This window comes from Nannospalax galili, unplaced genomic scaffold, assembly GCF_000622305.1.
Source record: "Nannospalax galili isolate Female #2095 unplaced genomic scaffold, S.galili_v1.0 scaffold255, whole genome shotgun sequence".
NCBI classification, from domain to species: Eukaryota; Metazoa; Chordata; class Mammalia; order Rodentia; family Spalacidae; genus Nannospalax; species Nannospalax galili.
The window spans coordinates 6,406,269-6,420,680 of record NW_008338999.1 but is presented as its reverse complement, the minus strand read 5'-3'; the positions used below and the strand labels follow the sequence as shown (position 1 = coordinate 6,420,680).

Here is a 14,412-nt window from a genome sequence, read left to right as displayed (position 1 = left end):
CTCAGATAGTAACCCAGCATAGAACTGGGAAAATGAACAACAGACCCCAATCTTATCTAAATGAATATTGACAAGTGATTGCTGCTAGATGAGGAACAGCTGACCCTCCTAAAATAAAGATCTCTAGAAAGGCTGACTAGACTCACCAGAAGGGCAAGTAGTGGGGAATGGCTGGGGGTTCCAACCACACAGCAGACAGTAGCAGGGATATCAGAGTATAAGGGCTCTAGTCGGGGGAGGGAGGCTACGGGAGGGTGCCATCTGGGAAGTGGGTGTATAGTTGAATAAGATGGTTTGGGATGTTCTGTGTGATACACACACACACACACAATCAAATTTTTAAAAATGTATTATTTGAGGAGGAAGAATGGAAATTACGTCATGCTAATTAGTAGAGGTGATAAACATTACCATTGAAATCTACCTGATGACTTTATAGACATACACAGGGGCCAAGGATCCAAGTGCAACAGATTATGACTAGTAATAATCAGACACATATGGATTAGAGATGCATACGCCAACATCTCAGTGTTAGTAGCAAAAACAATTAGATCTTTTTTAAAGTTTAAAAATTCATTCAAGTTTATGTCTTACAGGGCTGATTCAATATTGTATAACTGTATTAATTTAACTGTGAACCTAGAAACTTGCACCCACTTGTGAAAGAGATGTATTCTTGCTCTGGAACATGTTACTGAATATGTTAAAGCTGTAGTGAAATGCTTCTTCTAACCATGTAGTTATTAAAAATTTAAAAAATGATAAAAAATTAGTAATAAGAATTAGAAGATGTGAAAAACATTACCATTGAATGAGACCTGATGACTTTATATCCATGCTCAGATGCCAAGGAGCTCAGAAAGTAACTTTTTCTGAGTGAATATGCTTGAAATCCTAGATGTGCAGAGATGAAGGAAATATCCTGAAAGTGTAAGTTCCTGGAATTTATGAGGAGAGATACATGTAGAGGAAATCGAAAATACTACTATAGAATAAAACTCTGTCCCAAGTGATCAAGCTTAGATGCTCTTGATCAGAAAATAGGATTTCTGAGGCTGGAGTGATGCCCCTGCTGCTAAAAACACTGACTGTTCTTGCAGAGGCCTAGGGTTCCATTCACAGTACTCATATGGCCACTAACAACCATCTGTAGTTCCAATTCTAGGGGAATTTGACACCTTTTTCTGGCCTCCATGGACACTGCACACATGTGGTGCACTTACATCCATGCATACAAAACATGCATTCTCCTAAAATATAAATAAATAAAGGAAGGAAGGAAGGAAGAAAGAAAGAAAGAAAGAAAGAAAGAAAGAAAAAAAATATTGAGTGGCTGGAGAGATGGCTCAGTGGTTAAATGCACTGACTGCTCTTTCAGAGGACCTGGGTTCAGTTCCCAACAATATGGTAGCTAACAACAATCATCAGTAACTCTAGTTCCAGAGATTCAACACCCTCTTTTGACCTCTGCAGGCACCGCACATATGGGTCCACTTATACGTATAGGCAAAACACTCATACACATGAAATAAAAACAAATGAAACAGACAGTAGATTTACTTTAACTTGATATACAAATAAACCATTTTACAAAATGTGTTTTACAGATGCTAAGGCCAGCCTGACCTACACAGAGATAATCTATGGGTGACATCCCCCTTCTGCCACCTAGTAGCTGTAATCACTCAGGAAGCCACTTCTTCAGTCCTGTCATTTAGAAAAAAATAGGAATGTAAAATCATTTTTTTTTCTTTTTTAATTATTTGGCTGTGTGTGTTCACATGTGTACATAAACATGTACATGTGTGTACATGCATATGGATGTTCAAGGTTCATGTCTAGAATCTTTCTCATTCCCTCTTCTACCTTATTCTTCGAGGCAGGGTTTCTCTCATCTTAGAGTTCACAGATACAATATGACTAGTCTCTCCACCCAGCCTGCTTAGGGATCATCCCTGTGTCTCTGCCTTCAGAGGCTGGAATTAGACGTAAGCTGCCATACCAACCTGGCATTTACACGGATTCCAAATTTCAGTGTTCTTTTTTATGAGGCAAGCACTTTATTGTGCCAGCCATCTTCCCAGTCCAATGTAACTCTATTTTTTTTTTTTTTTTGAGGCAAGGTCTTACTATGAGGTCCTGGCTAGCCTTGAACTCATGATATTCCTACCTCCATCTTCAGAGTGTTGGATTGCAGGCATGTAACACCACGCCAGGCAGAATTTAGTAATACCAACATTATGGTTATAAATACAACACCAATATTAGCTTTAAAATGGGCTGATAAAACATAGAAAATTTCATCTTTTCTCTAGCAGCAAAACCTTGGTAAGATCAGGAATACTGTTAGTCCTTTTCATGTTAAAGCCTGAGATTTTGCATACACACATACACATACACCAATATTTTAATACAGGGCTTTTTGTAGTCCCAGCTGGCCTGGAACTCACTGTGCAGACCACGCTGGCCTTGTTCTCACAGAGATCTGCCTGCCTCTGCCTCCCAAATGCTGGGATTAAAGATGTGGGCCACCATACCCAGCATGCACACAGACATTTGGAAAGGAACAATCAGGAGGTCTAATTTTATAGCATTAGCAAATCCTAACCATGGAGGTAAAATGACGTACCCTCATCCTTCATGTTTCGGTCTATCTGTGGACCAGCATTTCTCTCTCGGAACTGAATGCTCTGCATGTGTCTTTGCATAGCTTCCTGTATTATGTCAAACAAAGGCTGATCCTGTTGGAGACATCACAATGTTACCTCTGTTAGAAATTGATTACATTTTTACCTTCCCCTAATCAAGTACTGTGAGAAAATACATGTTCCTTTTCAGGAAGAAGCAGGGATTGGGCTGGGGCTGGGAAAAGCAGCAGCTCCCATACACCAAATAAGAGTGTCTGGTAAATGAGTGTTTAGGAACTATAGAAGTGGTCTCTAAAAGTAAAGTCTACAAGTGAGTGTTTAATGTTAATAGTTTTAATTATTCAGGTCTGTGGCACGAGACAATCTGTAACTTTGCTAGTATCTGAACATGAATCCAGTTAACTTGTATAGTTTCAAGCAGAGTGATAAATGATCACACACCCAGCTTGCCTTCGAGCACCCACACTGTAAGCTGGCATTGCTGTTCTTACTCAACTGCATACATAGGTCAGAGGGGTCAATTACGGCAAGCTGCTATTCTCATATCTGGAGAGCTATCATGACTTAGAAAACTAGTTACAGTGAATATAAGAGCCTATAAATACTTTTCTTTATCCATGTAAATATTAAGTATCATACTCAGGGTGATAGAGGGAGATACGTAACTATATTTTTGAAAATAAGATAAAGAACACTAGAAGCAAAACATTTAGAATTTTCATATGTCTTAAGCATATTTCATTTAAAAACCTTTGAATAAAACTAAAACTCTACCATATAGGAATTCTGCTAGTAATTATAAAAATTGTACAGTACTTTTAAAATGCAGGTCAGAAGAAACTTTTTGACAACTTGTGGGAAAATAATCCAGGTTATGTATGAAATAAAGACGTATTTGATAACAGGTACCCAGTCACGTAATATAAATGTGCCAGCTGACAACAGGAGATGCATGAAAAAGTTTGGGGTAAATGCTTTTTGAGTGCTTCACAATATACATATCACAGGGAAACATACATAGTCTATCCTAAAGTAGCCTACATACCTCCCAACAAGGTCACATACAAAAGAAATTATAAAAGCAGGTTAGAAGCAGCAAAACTTAGTTATTACTTTATATTCCTGACTGAAGGAAAAACCGCTGAAAGATGTTTATCTATTCACTATTGTCCACGAGATTAACCATGAACATGCTAGACTGGTTTCAAGGTCCTCTACAATTTGGTTCACCCATCCCTCAGTCTCTCACTACACTTGCTTGTGTCCTACAAAAAGCCACAATAGACTGGGCAGTGTCCTTCTTATCTTCTTGTGCTGAGGACTAAACCCAGGGCTTTGGGCACACTGAGGCAGATGCCACATTCTAGTCATCTTTTGTCTTTAATGTGTCTCTGTAATTTCCCACCTCTCTGAATTCTATTCACCTTTTAAGACTCAGTTTAAGTGAAATTCTAGCTATTTTCTAAAATCCTGCCTGACACCTACCTGCTACTTATGAGACTACATAGCAAGCACTTCTAGGTCTTTTTGCAAGAGTTAATGTTAGGTACATATGATCTCCTCTACCACATTGTGTGCTGTTTTGACAAGATGCAAGTGTTATCCCTGCAATGCCTCAGAGTACCAACATATGCTGAAAAAAGACTGACACTTCAATTCTTACAACTTGAATTCTTAATTTTTTTGTTTTAGAAAATAAAAGGCATATTCCAGGAAAAATTATTTCAAGAAATGATCTTTACCAGTGTGCCAGCAGGCAAAGGAGCCGAATCATCTGTTGGATACATTCTGGAAACTGGGCACTTGAGGATGTCTAGACCGTTTGGAACCATCTTACAGTAATCCTGAATACACTGCAGCCACCACCACACAGCATCCCGGCAATTGTATCTGGCATACGTTCCTTCACCAAGGAGATTAGGAATGAGACCATGCCTCAGGGTACTAGCGAATGCTAAAATAATATTCCTAAAACAACAGAAGTAAGTAGATCATTTGAAATGAAAACAAATACTTAAAAAATTGAAGATAAACCATGTCTTGGAGATGCCCAGCCTCCAGCCCAGATTTTCTCTCTAATGAGCTGGGGGTAGTGGGAGCTCCCCACTCAGCTACAGGTTTTGCATCTTTGGAGTCAGGTGCTGAGCTGAATATTTTTAAGGTCTACCATAGCCCTAGATTCTACTTTTGAAATTGGAATTAATGCTATTTCAAAATAGAAGTAATTACTGAATATACATTTTATTACTTTAAATAGTAGATTTCAAGAATAAAGTAAATGTATACCCCCACCCCCACCCCCAAAAACAATCAAAAAACCAAAAAGCAACTGGGCAGAAGCTGGTCTTAAAAACTATAACTTGTTAGGCATGGTGGTGCTTGCCTTTAAATCCCAGCACTTGGGAGGCAGAGGCACGTGGATCTCTGTGAGTTCAGGGTCAGTCTGGTCTACATAGCGAGTTCTAGGCCAGCTATGGCTATAGGGAGACCCTGTCTCAAAAAAGACAAAAGAAAAAAAAAGGAAAAGAAAAAAATTGGTTTTAGGCTGCTGGTAATTACTTAGAGATCTTATATAAACAGTTTCTGACTTCTAACCCTACCCTTTCTATTCCTAGGTCTATATTAATGAATTTTGATTGTCTTAGCTGCAGAATTTTCTTTTAATCACCAATAACTTCACTTACATTACTGTGATATAAGAAATCACTGTGTTAAGCCTGGAAAGCATCAAACTGGAGCTTGCAAAGCCTAACAACAAATGGAGGAAGGCTTGATATAATTTATTTTCAGAGACTCAGAGTCAGCAATGCTCTTTATGAAGACATAAAATGGTTATAAAGTTTTTAGATAAATTTACAAATACTGAAGATAATCCTGTCATGGAACTTAGTAACGTCAAAGGTCTTTTTTCTCCTTTGAAATTCTATGATCCTATTAAATGAACATAAGAAAAATGAAACTTAAAAACCTGAAGCCTTGCTGGGCATGGTAGTGGATGCCTTTAATCCCAGCATTCCGGACACAGAGGCAGGTGGATCTCCGTAAGACTGAGGCCAGCCTGGTCTACACAGTGGGTTCCAGGTCAGTTGGGGCTGCAGGGAGACTGTCTCAAAAAGACAATAACAACAACAACAACAACAACAACAACAACAAACAGACCCCAAAAACCTGAAGCTTGTGAGACAGCATCCAAGTTCCATCTCCAGAACCCACATGGAAAAAAAGAACCAACTACTGCAAGTTGTCCCCTGACCTCCACATGTATACCATGACACCCATGCTTGCATACACACACACACACACACATTTCTAAGGAAACTATACTCGTCAAATGTTGAGAACAGATGGGTAAGAGCGAAGGCTTGACTGAAATGTGTAGCAAACACTGAAACCTAAACTCGCCTGGCAGCATTTCAGAGGCTCTCTTACCTGGCTTCTAAGTAGCGTCCAGTAACCAGCAGCATCCCTCTAAGTGCAATAAAAGTATCCCTTCCCCAGCAGCGGAAAAGACCAGAAGAAAAGTGTGGTAAGCCTAACAAAAAAAGATCACAAAGTAATATGTTAATTATAATAACACATTATAGCTCATGAATCCCATCATTACATACACTCACTCTAAGTCGAGGGTAAAAAGGCAAGTTACAAGGAGTCTGTAAACCTCTAAAATGCTCTTCAAAATTTATGTCTGTACTATGTCAGCTTTTGAGGACTGGGGTTCTATGGTCATATTAGATTCTAAAAGGCATCTGTGACCCAAAGGAGATTAACACCAGCACTGGGCAAGTGAAGAAGACAGGATTAATAACCACAATAAAAAGCATGCAAAAGGGCTTTGTGCATGGTTAGAATTAAGTAGTAAGTCTTGTTATTATTTTTATGATTGAGAAGCCATGAAATTTTACTAAGCAGTGACATAAAAGTCTTGGATAATGTCATGAATTTAAAAATCATTTTCTTGGGGCTGGAGAGATGGCTCAGCAGTTAAGAACACTGGTTGTTCTTGCAGCAGACCTGGGTTCGAATCCCAGCACCCACATGACAGCTAACAACTGTCTATAACTCCAGTTCCAGGGGATCCGACAGCCTCTTCTGTCCTTGTGTGCATTGCATGGCACCAGTGTACTTACCTATACGCAGGCAATATACTCATACACATAAAATAAAAATAATAAATAAAATATTTTAAAAAATCATTTTCCTATAGGTTTTCCTTTTTGAATACTATCAGCTTACATCTTTTAACCTCCCACCCAGTTCCTTACCTGCAGCTATGGATGCACAGCACTGCTCTTTCTCCTTTGTAATCTCATTTAGCCTGTATGGCACATTCAGAAGTACAGGGGAGAGGAGAGGCAGACAAGGGCATCTTCCTATTCCACACATCTGGACAGAACCCAGAGAGAGGTGCTTCACAAAGGTTGAACCATTCCGAACAAAGCTGTACAAGATAGTAAGTTGAAGATTATTTGCAAAAACATTAACCCTTTTAGCAATCTTATTACATTGTTTTTGCTAAGTAATTTTTCTACAGAAAGGTGTAAAAATGGTAATATAGTTTTATGTATGCTATTTAACAACTATGAATAAACAGAAACAACATAAAGCTGGGTGTGGTGGCATACACCTTTAATCCCAGCACTTAGGAGGCAGAGGCAGGCTGATCTCTGTGAGTTCAAGGCCAGCCTGGTCTCCACAGTGAGTTCCAGGCCAGCTGGGGCTACAGGGAGACCCTGTCTCAAAGGAAAAAAAAAAATACACACACACACATTTAAAAAAAAAAAGAAACAATATAAAATAATTTAATTTTCCCAAATTATGTTTTATAGGCTTTATAGACCAGATAAAAAAGCTTTTAAATATATATACACATATTTTGGGAAGGATTCTTTTTGAGGCAGGGTCTCCCTCTAGCCCCAGCTGGTCTAGAACTCACTATGGAGACCAGGCTGGCCTTGAACTCACAGAGATTCACCTGCCTCTGCATCCCAAGTGCTGAGATCAAATGTGTGCACCAAGCCTGACTTAAAAATATTGTGCACATGTGTGCATGTATACAGGTGTGTGCCATGGTATATGTGCGGAGGTCACAGGATAACTCTTGAGTTCGTTCTCCCTTACCACTGGGGATACCAGGGATCAAACTCAGGTCATCAGTCTCTCATGGCAAGTGCTTTTATCCACTGATCCATTTCACCTGCCCTAGAACAGATTTTTCAAATCTAAGCTTGGGGGCTGTAGCTCAGTTGGTAAGTGCTCGCTTAGCATGCATGAAGCCCTGAGTCTGATTGTCAGCACCACATAAATCAGACATGGTGGTGCAGGCCTGTGATCCCAGCATTTGGGAGGTAGAGGCAGGAGGATCAGAAGTGTAAGGTCATCCTTGGCTAGATGGTGAGCTTGCACCAGCCTTCAATACAAAAACAAAAACAGACAACCCTCCCAAAACTCCACCCAAACTCTATAAACTGTGTTTTATATGTTTAAATCATACTGATAAATTTAGTATCCACTTAAAAACTTTTCAGCTCCGAGAGTATGATAGTTCTCAGGTTTTGGTCTTTTAAGAGCATGTAAAAATGACTCTATATAGTTTCTGCACAATCATGCCCGCTCACTCTAGCTATGTGGGATATACCTTGACATCTGCTTCCATGCTACATCCAGCAGAGTGGTATAGGCACCAATTAATATAGCATCAAAGTAGCAGGGGATCAGGTACCGTGGGATCTGCTTCAGGTAGAAGAACATAGCCTGCAACCATTTACCAACCTGTCACAGAAATAATATAAAAAGTTAATTTGCTACGTTTTCAAGCTAGGCATATTTTAAGAGTTAAATCCAAACATGCAACTTTACTGGTCAGCTGATCCATTAACTAGATTACCACTTGTTAGAACTGAAAGGTGGTGAAGAAAGGAAAACGGCTCAAGGAAACATGTAAATATTATACATAACATGGTACTGTAATTCTTAATGTTCCCTTGATTGTTTTGGACTGGAATCTGACTCTACTTACTTCAGCAATATTTCCTGATCGTGAAATAAGCCGGCCACTGACATAGTCAATCATCCAATCTCCGGACCTCAGATTTTCACAGAAAGGATGCCCCAAATCATTCTTTGGCCTTATTTCTGCCAATACGGACATTAATCCTGAAAATTCAGACATTTCATTATTGACAGAGTCAAAATGCTTAGCTTGTCTGATGGTTTGGAGTGAACACACATGTGGGCAGACATCAGGGCTCAGTCCACAAAGGATGCTGAAGGACTCTACTGCTGCAAGAGCCATATAGACCTGCCCAAGACTCTGAACTTCTGGGATTGCTCTTATTATTTTTTTAATTTTAATATTATAATATTCAAAGGTAACTGGCATGGTTTCTCTGCCCTAAGGCATCAAATTGATAAGTCTGGGTTTTTTTTTTTTTTTTTTTTTTGTTTTTTTTTGGTCTTTTTGAGACAGGGTCTCCCTGTAGCCCCAGTTGGCCTGGAACATTCTATGTAGACCAGGCTGGCCTTGATCTGAGAGATCTGCCTGACTCTGCCTCCTGAGTTCTGAGATTACAGGTGTGTGCCACCATGCCCAATTTTCAATTAAGTTAAGAAGTGGTAGGTTAATATTCAGGCAAGACTTAAGAAAATCACATAACTGATTTCAGAGAAAGCAAGACCACTAATGGGGAATAATAATGAAGCCTACTTCAGAAGGAATATTTAAAATATGATAGGAGACACTTAGAAACTAACAAAGTATCAAATTGAGCTACTGATGATATAATATTATTAGGCATAATTCTCAGTTAAAATTATTAGCATTCCTATATATATATATAGCATTTCAAAGAGAACAATTTCAATACTCAGTGAGAGTATTTTCCACCTTAAAATAGCATTTGGCTTCATTTTAACTAAATTTATTTAGTTGGAATTTATTCAATGTGGCATGTTCTGAGAAATTAAAAGCAATGAATTTAATATGTAGGTTTTTTTCCCTCAATGAGCTTATAATTTTCTTTGGTGAATATACCTTAAACACCTTATACACAAAAAAGATGGAAAACAAAACATCATAAACCAATGCCCTCATATGTCCTACCTACGTGCCAGAACCTCAGGGAAGAAGATTGCTGCTCAGCATTTGTTGGTCCCACTGATGAATATGGAATGACTTAATGAGAACAGAGCTGGCAGTGACTAGTGGGATGAAATGACTTGTGCAGGAGGCAGTAAGAGGGTACAAAGCTGGCTGGCTGGTTTAGAGAAAGCACGCAGTTGTACAACAGGGTGGGAAGTATGGAAATAAAACGAATGTGGTATGCCAAAGAGAATATGGGAAAGCATCTATAAATCACAACTACTGGCTACTGATAAAAAGAATGGAATCCTAGATTTCAGCATAACAGAATGTAGACTATAAGTAGAGAACAGAATATTGAATTCAAGATGAGAAACATCAATGCAGTGATTAAATTTTATCTAATTTGAGGCTGTTGTTAACAGTTTGCTAGAAAAATGCTGTGGGCTGCTCAAACTAATGAACTATGTGAGGGGGGAAAATGGTTAGTATAAAGTAAAAAATAAATCAGTAAGGGCAATTATATTTAAAAAGAATAAGCAGAATTTCTTCATGAGCGCTCTAAAAAGAATGAGAATGAAGAACCAGACAAAGGACAGAAAAGCTTAAAACTGGCAACACATTTCTTTATTGCTCACAGCACAAAATATTTTGTGTGGAAAATAAGAATGGTTTAGGGAAAAAAAGGTGTTTTAAGTCTCAGAAATGTTTAGCAGAGTGTTGTTATATACTTGGTTTTCAAAGCTGCAGACAAGAACTACAAAAAGACAAAAATCTATATTCTTATTTCTCAAGGCACAATTTACTTAATGGAATTTTACAGCTGATGATTTCTGAGCGTTGACTTTGAACCAGGTCTGCTTTGTAAGTACTAGCTGCTTTAGCCCTAACCACAATCCTTTGTGGTAGACATGATTGTGTCTGCTTTACTGATGGTGATGGATACACTGGAACTGGACTTATGGACAGTTGTTAGCTGCCATGTGGGTGCTGGGAACCAAACCCAGGTCCTCTAAAAGAACAGCAAGTGCTGGGTGTGGTGGCGCATGCCTGTAGTCCCAGCACTCAGGAGGCAGAGGCAGGAGGATCTCTGTGAGTTCAAGGCCAGCCTGGTCTACATACTGAGTTCAGGGCCAGTTGGGGCTATTTAAAAAAAAAACAACACAAAAAAACCAGCAAGTATTTTAACCACTGAGTCATTTCTCTAGCCCACCTTACACACAGTGTTCTAAGTAACATTATTTACAGTTTTTCTTTTTTCCTTTCTTTCTTGACATAGGGTCTCCCTTGTAGCCCAGGTAGCCTCAAATTTGTAATCCTCCTGCCTCAGCCTCCTAAGTAGGTGGGATTATAGGTATGTCCCAGCATGCCTGGCTATTTTTTATATTTTAATGAGGCAGAAATGAGGTTTAGAAATGAGGTTTAGAGGTCAATGAACAGCCAGCAGTCACAATTTGAACTCAGGTGTCACAGTCTGGTTCTATATTCATTTCTATAAAGATGATCACTAAAGTCCAAAGCTCTAGCCTTACCTTGAAGACCTGCATACTTAAGGGATGACCAGTTTGGTATGTCATAGCAACCTCCACCATCTTCTTGTTCTTCTGATTCACATCGGTAAAGTATCTGATTTAGTTCAGCCAAAGTTAATTTAGCGGCAATGCTAAGAATGACAAAATGAAGGCCACTAGTTAAATATACTGATATTTACTTGCTGTAAATTAAAACAAAAAAATCTGCATTATAATCACTAAATATTTTGGAAATATATTGTTCTAGTTATTTTTCTGTTGCTATGATAAAACACTCTGGTCAAAAGCAACTTGGGGAGGAATGAGTTTATTTTTAGAATTCCAGGTCACACAGTCCATGATTGAGGTAAGTCAGGGCAGGAACTGAGGCAGGAGCTTGAAGCAGAAACCACAGAGGAACACTGCTGGCTTGCTCTGTGGCTTGCTCATGGGCTCATGCTCAGTTAGCTTTCTTTCTTTTAAAAATATTCGTGGTGGCGCACACCTTTAGTCCCAGGACTCGGGAGGCAGAGGCAGGCGGATCTCTGTGAGTTCAAGGCCAATCTGATCTACACAGCGAGTTCCAGGACAGCTGGGGCTACAGGGAGACCCTGTCTCAAAAAAAAGACCAAAAAAAAAATTTTATTTATTATTTTTATGTTTATGAATGTATTCCTTTCATGTGTACCTGGTAAGTGCACCTGTGTCATGCAATGTCCACGGAAGTCATTGGAAGTTGGCATTGGATCCCCTGCAACTGGAGTTACAGATGGTTGGTTGTTAGCTGCCATGTGGGTGCTGGGAATCAAATCTGGGTACTCTGCAAGAGTTGTCGGTGCTCCTAATCACTGAGCCATCTCTCCAGCCCCTCAGCTAGTTTTCTTATATAGCCCAGACCCACTTGCACACCTTTAATCCAGTACTGGGGAGGCAGAGGCAGGTGGATCTTGGATCTCTGATCTCTGTGAGTTTAAGGCCAGCCTGGTCTACATAGTGAGTTCCAGGCCAGCTAGGGCTATAGAGAGACCCTGTCTCAAAAAGACCAAAAACAAAACAAAAAACAAAAAAACAAACCCCCAAACAACATAGTTTTATGGCATTTAGATCCCCTCCCCAGCCGTATCTCCCCCCCAACTGCCCTCCACCCAATTTAATGTACTCATATATATATAATATACATTATATATATAATATGGCCTATAGAATCTGATTTGTGTCCCCAGATATCCTTCAGTATGGGCCTACCATACCTGTTTTTTGAGACATGGTCTCCCTGTAGTCCCAGCTGGCCTGGAACTCGCTATGTATACCAGGCTGGCCTTAATTTCACAGAAATCTGCCTCTGTCTCCTGAGTGCTGAGATTAAATGCATGCACCATCACACCCAGCTTAAATTTTTTTTAATGCATTTATTTATTTGTGTGTGGGTGTGCACATGCCATGTATGCTGTATGCATGTGGAAGTCAGAGGTTAACTTTTGGGAGTCAGTTCTCTCTTTCTACCATATGGGTCCTGGGGATCAAACTTAGGCGATAAGGGTTGGCAGCAAGTTTCTTTACTAGCTGAGCCACCTCATCGACCTGATATTGTTAGACTTAAACTCAAAATTTCTATCAAGGGCCAGGAAAGGGATAATCAAAGTTAGCTCATCAAAGTTAACCACTTAAGAAATCATGTAGACTCTGCCTCTGTTTTTCCTTCTGGTACTTTCTCAAGGCTGTACTGACCCTCAGTTTGGTTATTTATGAAAGTAGAATTTTTTTGGAAACAAATACATCCTGACATTGGACGGAGGAAAACTTAATAATCATAGCTTTGATTTTTTTTTTTTTTTGTACAAATGTGACTGTGGACTGGCCACAAGTGAACACAATCGACACTGTACTTTCTTGGTCTTCTAGTTGCTCAGTTTCAGTTTATACAACCACTATTTCCTGCAAACACTTATATTCTTGAAGGTATTTCCTTCTTTCACTTTTCATTCTGTCTCAACTTAGAAAACTGCTGTTTTCTGCCATGCTTTGCTTTCTGCCTCGGCTGCCCTTCTACAGCTGTATAATATATAAGGATATAGCTATATAATGGAAGGATATGTTGACATTTACAAAATGATGTGGTAAGGGGTATAATGCGTGCAATAAGTCTCATATAGTTCAGAAAAACTGTGCATATGCAGGCGTGTATAGACCAATAATCTACAGAGAAAGAGCACACAAGCATGAGGGCACACATATGAACATACATACAATAAAGGACAGGGTGAAATGTTAGCAGTGGCCTGTGCTGACACCAGTTGCCCTTGGACTATACTTTGAGAATCAAATATACAGAGCACTCAAAGCTATTGAATCAGGCCAGTGGTAACTCACTAGCTTATTAAAGTGGTAAATATACAAAACAAGGCATACTTACGAAGCAAAGGGGATTTTCAATATAGGATCTGAGTTGTCAACAGCAAGGCTCCCAGATTTAAAGTGAGGACTGAACTGTGTCAGGTGATTTCGAAGAATACCAACAGCCACTTGTGCATGTGGATCAAGACTAACTCTGAATATGGTTGATAAAAAACAGTTAATTTTCAGGTTAGTCAAGGTTAACAGGATATACAAACTACTTTTAACACAGATAAACTCAACAGTTTGAAGTCTAATTAACATACCTGAATATGATAACACTTCCTGGAGATAAATTTTCAAACTCTATTTCCTGAATATATTCATTGGGACCTTTTGTGGCAACTCCAGCCTGTTTGACAATTTTACTTTCATGAAGCTTGAGAAAAAAAATATAGAAAGCCATTCATTAAATAATTTTTATGTTCTTAAAATATTAAACACAGTAGAAACATGAGTGTCCCACATACCTGGATGTGCTCTCTAATGTCTACTGTGATATCTGGCATTCCATTGATGGTGTTCTCATCCTTCCTGTATGGTTTTGTGTTTCTCTCAACTGTTCTAGCCTCAAGAACTACTTCTTCAATTTTGCCTAGGAATATATAAACATTAAAAAAAAATCATTCTAGTACACATGAGCCGGGCGTGGTAGCGCATGCCTTTAATCCCAGCACTTGGGAGGCAGAGGCAGGGGGGTCTCTGAGTTCAAAGGCAGCCTGGGCTACCTAGGGAGGTCCAGGACAACTGGGGGCACAAGGGGGCCCTGGTTCCAAAA

The 14,412-nt window shown here is 39.3% G+C and overlaps 1 protein-coding gene across 2 annotated transcripts in view; it reads right to left on the bottom strand.

Moving 5' to 3' along the window:
* The window catches only part of Agl (amylo-alpha-1, 6-glucosidase, 4-alpha-glucanotransferase), an 85,822-nt gene that overhangs the window by 21,525 nt on the left and 49,885 nt on the right, over positions 1-14,412 (bottom strand). For both annotated transcript variants that reach the window (XM_029563839.1, XM_008833693.3), the window contains exons 18-27: positions 14,105-14,229; positions 13,901-14,013; positions 13,654-13,788; positions 11,262-11,392; positions 8,668-8,804; positions 8,287-8,420; positions 6,914-7,089; positions 6,081-6,183; positions 4,394-4,619; positions 2,633-2,744 (exon numbers count right to left, since the gene is read on the bottom strand). In XM_029563839.1, the coding sequence (XP_029419699.1) occupies positions 2,633-2,744; positions 4,394-4,619; positions 6,081-6,183; positions 6,914-7,089; positions 8,287-8,420; positions 8,668-8,804; positions 11,262-11,392; positions 13,654-13,788; positions 13,901-14,013; positions 14,105-14,229 (1,392 nt within the window). The remainder of the gene's footprint in view (positions 1-2,632; positions 2,745-4,393; positions 4,620-6,080; positions 6,184-6,913; positions 7,090-8,286; positions 8,421-8,667; positions 8,805-11,261; positions 11,393-13,653; positions 13,789-13,900; positions 14,014-14,104; positions 14,230-14,412) is intronic.